We start from the raw sequence: 7,372 nt of genomic DNA, 5'->3' as shown, positions 1-7,372 counted from the left end.
AGCAGGGCTGACGAATCCCATTTCTCTCTTGCCTTTCTGCCGTATGTGTGCATGTCACAGGAAGGCCGCTTTGACATAAGTACTTACAGAAGTAAATATTGACATTCCTCTCTCGGCTTTGATTGTAGCTTCCGAAGTCAAGAATACAACCACAGTACATTTTTCACCGAGAGGAAGACTCAATGATACTGGAGAAATAAAGAACAGCGGGAGAGATTATTCAAGATGAGGCAGTCTGAGTGCCGAGTCCAGGAACTATTTTAGCGGCTTGTTTTACGTCTCTCGTGTAGCATATGTGCTCAACTGGTTTCTCAGTGTGGGTTGTGTTTCGATAAATTCGCTTTCCAGCATTTCCAGCCGCTGTTTTTCTTATATAAGGCGTCTTCTGGAAGCACCAGGGTTTTCACGGCACACTAAAAACGGCTCGTTGTAACCCTGACAACAGAAGCAGAAATATCTTTGCACAGAGACACACAAGCTCTCTTGATGTTTGTGTGGCACTGGAATTTGCACGACAATCGTAGACCAGACCACACTAAAATCCTTTCCCCCATCGCTCCTTTATATTTATATTTTGATCCAGGTTATTGAAACCTGACAAAGCGAGGCATGACTTTACCTCCCTGATGGATCTTATAGTGTGACGGGGAGGAATTATTTTTCTAACTCACATTTCTGGCAGCATGGCGTTTGTTGTCGTATGTTTATTGGGGGATTATTCGTCAGGGCTGCGCTGATATAGCCGGCTGTGTCAAGTTGAACGTCTCTTCTTTTTACATAATACTCCAGTCCATACTGGACTTCATCTGGGGTCAGGATTGTCCCTGTTTCTGAAGCTGAAGGGAAACGCAAACCCTCCGCACAGTGAAGCTGCTTGTCCGTTCAGACAGGGATCTGCCAGTTTCACAAGACTGCGGTTCAAACATACGTCAGTCTGCCGGTGGCCTGGTTGTCTGTCGGAGTCTGTTTACTCCCCGGCCTCCTCAGTGGGAAACTGGCAGGGTGTCCAGCAGAGAAGGTGCGAAGAGATGGTACTGGAGAATCGGACAGCTCTTGTACACTTTGTACAGGAGGTCTGAATACAGAGTGTGTCGAGCCTGGAATCTTAAAAACTTAAAAACAGTTTGATTAGTGCTACTGGAGTTACTGCAGGCAGGACAGCTTTGCCGCGGGACACCAGAACGGCACGGACCTCCTCAGAGGAGCCGCTGGGCGATCTCGATCAGATGCAGCGTTGTTGGAGTGAAATTCGCACTTGTCCGCTGCTCTGAGGGGATGAAAGGCCGCACACGTTTGTCAAGAGCCCCCCTCGCCCTGGAGTGACAGGAATTTCAGATCACAACGAAAGTCACGGTAAAGTGTGAACTCGAGGTGTTTAATCCATAGATCTGCATGAAAGTCAGGATGTCTTCTGTGTCGAGGCCGTTTGCTCAGTGAAGACAGAGACTCGCCCAGGCCGATACCTCCTGCCTTCATAGTCTGGCGCAGTAATGGCATCTCCTTTCTCAGGGCTGCCCGCTTGTTTTATTCTTTACAAACCCGACTGCGTGTAATATTTAGAACCATTTCCTTCTTTTTCTCTTTCATTCTCATGGTCTCTCTCTCTCTCTCTCTCTCTCTCTTTCTCTCTCTCTCTCTCACTCTCTCTCACTCTCTCCTGCCAGTTCAGCAGCTGACAGGAATCTAGATTACTCCACAATCTTGTAGAGGCCTTTGAAAGGGCCGCACAGCCTCCCGTTTGATATTCATATAATTGCAAACACACCACAGAGCTGCGGTTTAGGTTGATATTTTTGTACTTTTGTGCGATATATTTAAGTTTATCTCTATGAGTCTGACTGCTTTAATGTCCGTGTAACTGAATAACCGGGAGCCGGGCCGGCAGGATTTCTGTGGACCATCTGTGGCTGGACTGTGTGGTGGAAAGGCCTGCATTGCATCAGTGTCTGGAATGGCCGTCAGGAAGTGCCTTGGCAGCGTCCGTGTCTCCGTCCTGCAGACTCATCGCTTCGGACCAATCTTGCAGCAAAAGACATCCTTCTCCGTCTGCAGCAGCCTGTCTGTGCAATGCTCTGCTGGGCTTTTACCCACTCTGTGAAGTACAGTTTCGAGCACAAATCACAAACTCCTGCGTCAGCAGAGAACAATGAACTCCATCCCTAATTCAATTGCTTCGGCTGAAACGAATACTATCGCCGAGCACATTAAAGGGCCAATCAGAACTGGCCCCCCCAGCCTAAACCTCCAGATAAATCCACCGCCAGAGAGAAAACAAAGCCCTACACTACGATGCAGTTTAGGCACCGGAGAGAAGAGATACCGCAAGGAGAAAATTTGTTTTATAAACATGCGGGGATTAGACCGGAGCTGAGATGGCAGTTTCTCCATCGCGGTGGTTGGAAAACTGCTGTTCTGGGTTGTGAGGAGCAGGGGGCTGCGGACGGCCTGTGCGTCGCTCTGTCTCTGCTCTCTGTGCAGAGGGGGTTTCCTGGAGCCTTTACATCGATCTGCACCGATCAATCGCATTGATTGGAAAAGTGTTTCCGGGGGTCTCACGGGCCCCCGAGCCCCTTCTGCTCAAACTGCACCTGTCAGCAGAACTGCCTTCCTCTACGCAGAGCTAATTTAGTACTCAATCCCTTAATTACCCTGCCTCTTAATCCTATTTAATTACATTTTATGATGTGATTCTGTGCTATTTAAACCATCATTATTTTAATCAGAAAGTAACTGTTAAAGACAGCTGAACCCACCCTCCCCTCCTCACACACACACACACACTGAATAATTCTGGTTTGCCTTTAAATCGTGTGGTTCTGAAGTTTCTGCTCTGTACTTGGTCAGCAAAGGTTCCTGAACATAAAGCCGGAGTTACAGGAGAGTAAAACCAGTCTGGCTAGAGCACAGTCCAGCGCTAACGATTGGATTGGGTTTAATTTGTCGGCGACCGGCTGTCTTGTTTGTTTTCTGTATTTCTGGGAGCGGCCCTGTGGTGAGCAGGTATGGCAGGTCAGTGAGGGGTTGTAATCAGGTTCTGGGCATACATGCAAAATTAAAAATACTCTCCACACTGAGCAATACTTAGAATAGCTTTTTAGACATCGGCGATATTCCTATGACTCCTTCCGCTTGAGTCAGATAATTTTTATTCTCCTTTCTTTGAGCATCTCAGTGCTGAGTTTGGGATGAAGGGTGGGGGTGTGAGATACAATAATCAATAGGTGATGTGTGACTTACTTATTGATTTGACCTGGGCCAGGGGGTTTGTGCAGCTGTAGGTGAGGGGGAAGGGGTTTTTGTGGTTCATTAAATAGCTGAAAGAACACCAGTGCAATTACTAACACAGTAAATGTGAAGAGTGGGGCTTTATTTTTTAATGTATTTTACTCCCACTCTCTGCTAGAAAATGACCGGCTTGCAACCTTGGTTTTTAGATAACAGACTGCAGAGGATCAGTGGGCGTCTCATCACTGTAATGAAGCTGGTACTTAACGTGGGTGAGAAAGTGAATTGGCAAACCTCCTGCCTCCCTTTGTGAGGGTCCAAAGAGCAGGGTATTTTTGGAACAGTTGCTGAGCGATGCTTTCTCACGTGGGCGGCTCCTGTCAGGCGCTGGAGAGGTGCACTTTTCACAGGAGGCTGACAGACACCTCTGACATTGGGTTTGTGCTATGATGTAAAGTACAAAGCCTCTAAATATACGAATATGTGAGGTTTAGTTTCACACCTTCGCTGTTCACAGCTGCGCTTAATTTCCCTGTATCTTTGGTCTGATGGAGACAAGACCAAAGTGTCTGTGAATATCTGTCGGTGTTGCAACAAGTAATTCAAATTAATCCTTCCTTTGTCTTCTGCTCCCTGTATCCTTCCCTCCTACTCTGTGGCTTTCCCTGTCGCTCTTTTCCTCTCCGTCACTCCTCCTCCCTCCCCGCCCCTCTCTCTGTCTATGCCCAGGCCTACCTGCGCTCCATTGACGTGAAGATCCTGCAGCAGCTGGTGGCCGTGCACGAGGGCATCGAGGCGGTCAAGTGGGTGCTGGAGGAGAAGAGCAACCTGACCAGCCGCTGCAGCAGCCTGGCCAGCAGCCAGTACAGCCTGGTGGAGAGCCAGGACACCTCGTGGAGGGGCAGCTGGAACAGCCTGCAGGACCCCAACGACCGGCTGGACAACATCTCCATCGGCAGCTACCTGGACACCCTGGCTGACGAGATGGACGAGTACTGCCCCTCCAGCTCGGAGTCGGTGATCTGCGCCACGCAGTTGCCATCCGTGGAGACGGGACGGACCGGGGGCTGCAGCTCCCCACCCCCGCTCAGAACAGAGCTGCCCAGAGAGGACCCAGTCTGGGCCAAGCCGGTGCCCGAGTGCTCGAGGGCCGCCGAGCTGGGCCGAACCGTCGACGCCCAGGACCCTTCTGTCCCCCAGCCCCTGCAGCCGGTGCCACACGCCACGGCCAACGGCTGTCTGGACAAGCCGGGCACGGCGCCGGACTCGGCCCGGGCCTGTCTGGCAGAGAAGCTGAGCAAAGGCAGCCCTCGGCGCCGACCCTATAAAAACGGCAAGATCGACCTGGAGGGATACAAACTGAGCAACAAAATCCACCTGGAGTACGACGCGCACTGGCGCTGGGTGCAGTCGCAGGACGACGTGACGTTTCTGTGAGACGGCAGCACACCCCCTGCCCTCCCCCCAACACCTTCCAGCCTGAGTTCTGAGTCTGGGTGCGCATGCATCGCCTAATCCGGTGACCTGCTCCCCCAAAACCAGCCACCCTACTGTCCTACAACCGCTAAGTATCAGTTTATCCCTGGGAAAAATAATAATGATGATGATGATGTCATTTTAATGCATTTCCGTGCAGTTGCACAGTAATCTGACGCAGTGTGTGTGACTGCTCTTGCCGTGTTGTCTGTCTGGTGCTTTAGGAATGTGATTTAAACCCCCCAGAGGCTGAAGACTGGTATCAGACGCCCAGTTTGAGTCACTGTTCCCAGGTTCTGCAGTTCGTTTGCTCTGAAGCCACGTCTCTGAATCGATGTGTTTTTAAAAAAGTGTAGCTCGGTGCAGTCCATCACTGGGACAGTAATGCGATTTATGTGAAAAAGAATAACCTGTGATTTAATGTGTGCAGTAAAAACATTCTTCGACACCTCGATGCTTTATCCTAACAAATGTAATTCCTAATTGCTGTCTGACGGTCCCTGTGCAGCTCAGTGATGTCAGCTCAAGTGTAGAAATAATGTGAAATGTGCTGAAACTAAATATTTTATATTTATATATAAAAGTGTTTTTCCCCAAGCATTTGAGGCAGAACCCTGTGTTCAATATAACCTCCTGATGCTCCTCAAACACCTTGCTAATAAAGCCACATGATTCCAGTGAAATCTGTAATTACAAGCCTGTATGTGCCTACGACCTTTTCTGAGACAACCAGTCGATGTGTTGCGTTTAGTTAACGCACTGTGCCGCCACAGTGTGCTGTGTGAACGTCTACAGCATGCAATGACGACACGCACTCCCGCGGAGCTACACAATCACAGCCTTCCTGTGATGCCCTGTTCTCGCTGTGGATTAGCCGAGTTTATTCCTGATTCCAGTATCTCTCTGTGTCATCTACCACTTATTGTTTCGCATCAATCAGGCCGACCGTCTTTATGTCCTGGAGAGAGATGAGGAGATTCCTCTCGGTGCAGCCCGACTGCTACTCTTCACAGTCCCCACGAGGATTTTAAATTACATTGGCTGTTTCCACCCGTGCAGCGTTTTAGTGCAGAGACGCGGGGCCGTGCCAACAGACGTTAGGGCTGATCCGTGGATGTCAGGCGGAACTGTAAAACAAGCAATGCCATGTGAAAACAATCAAGCCGGACTCGGGGAGACACCGATGCCAAAACTGAGCTGCGAAATATGCAAAAGTCATACAATTATGTTTGCAATATTTTACCCTTTCCCTTCCCTTCACTTTTAAACTCCCAGTTCATTGACCTTGCTGGTGAACCAGGAGGAGTAATAGTGAACAGACACACAACCACGCGGTAATCGGCACCAGCACTGTGTCAGCCTGTCAACCTGTTGGTTTGGCTGTAGCATCAAAAAACTCTAAATTTTCCCATTCGAGAAGAATGCGTAAGCGCTAATGACAAACCACAACAAGCAATCAACCACGTGTTAACTCCAAAGCTCTTAGATCCTGATCAAGATTAGTCTAGTTCCTTCATGCCAGGGTTTGAACATAAAAGTTAAAAAAATCCTTCCCTGTTTCTTAACCCGAGAGAGGCAGTTCTGATGCTCAGACAAAGAATCTCACAGCGTCGGCACATTTTGAGTGTGTTGTGGTGGGTGGCCATCTTGTGCCAAGTGCTTTTGTACCCCATGGACATGTTAGGCCGTGTGTGTGAGCCGTGGTGCTAAGTGTTGTGCTTCAAAGGTACTGGCAGCGTCGCAGCAGCCCGTCGCTGATGCAGGGCTGTGATTGGACGGCTGATGACCTCAGCTGATTCCAGAACTCCCATCTCCAGGCAGGGAATGGGCCAATGAGCAGCATGCACTCTTTTAGGAGAGTGTTGTGTTTTGCATTTAACAGCCGCCCCCCCTCCCCGGGACTGTCAGCCTGAACCCCAGGGTTGGTCAAGTCACCTGATCATTAATGAAAGAAGAAAGAAAGTTCAGTGCAGCTTCTACTTCTTTGACTTTTCTTTAACCATTCTTTCTTTGTGTGCAAGAGGAAGTGAGGCCGGGGGGGCTGACTTTACTTCCTCACTTGTTGCTCGTGGTTTTTTTTATTTTCTTCTTCGATCATCATGGTATTCGCCAAAATCTCAATGCGCTCTTGAAGGGGGTGGGAGAGAAGCCATTCTGAAACGAGACGAAATGAACGGGGTCTTGCTGCCAACTTAGGCTTCCTTTTGGTTTTAGAACACGGTTGTTTATAAATTAGTGGTTTGTGAATTGAATAGCAGTATTTTTTTGTAAGAAAAGTGTCTCTCTGTATGTATGAAATATGCATTACTGTTCTGAATAACATATGCAATGTACATAATGCCTATAGCCTGCCTGTGGACATTAAATGAATAATTAAATGTCAATCTTTGTCGTCGACTCTCTTTAATGCAAATCGACCTGTAATGATTTCACTTCTACAGATTGCTCAGATTTTACTAAACAGATTTAAAGTACTTATTTCATTTTACAGTTTTATACCTGGAATTGACAAGTGGTACCTTTTTTTTACATAACTGAAACTTTCAAAAGTGTTCTTGGTCTTTTTTTAACTCTGTACAGATAATTACATTTGTGTTTCCACTTCATAAGCAAGAGGTTTGAAGGTTTACAGTATTGTTGGCATTTCAAAGGAAACCATCTTATGAAAAAG

The 7,372-nt window shown here is 48.2% G+C and overlaps 1 protein-coding gene across 1 annotated transcript in view; it reads left to right on the top strand.

Moving 5' to 3' along the window:
* Positions 1–7,085, top strand: part of lurap1 (leucine rich adaptor protein 1) — a 12,423-nt gene extending 5,338 nt beyond the window's left edge. Inside the window, exon 2 of the mRNA XM_066692300.1 lies at positions 3,955–7,085. Within this exon, the coding sequence (XP_066548397.1) occupies positions 3,955–4,662 (708 nt within the window). The 3' untranslated portion in view covers positions 4,663–7,085. The remainder of the gene's footprint in view (positions 1–3,954) is intronic.
* Positions 7,086–7,372: the final 287 nt, after the last annotated feature.

The sequence above is a fragment of the Amia ocellicauda genome, chromosome 19 (assembly GCF_036373705.1).
Source record: "Amia ocellicauda isolate fAmiCal2 chromosome 19, fAmiCal2.hap1, whole genome shotgun sequence".
Classification (NCBI taxonomy): Eukaryota; Metazoa; Chordata; class Actinopteri; order Amiiformes; family Amiidae; genus Amia; species Amia ocellicauda.
This window is presented reverse-complemented; position numbering and strand designations above follow the sequence as displayed.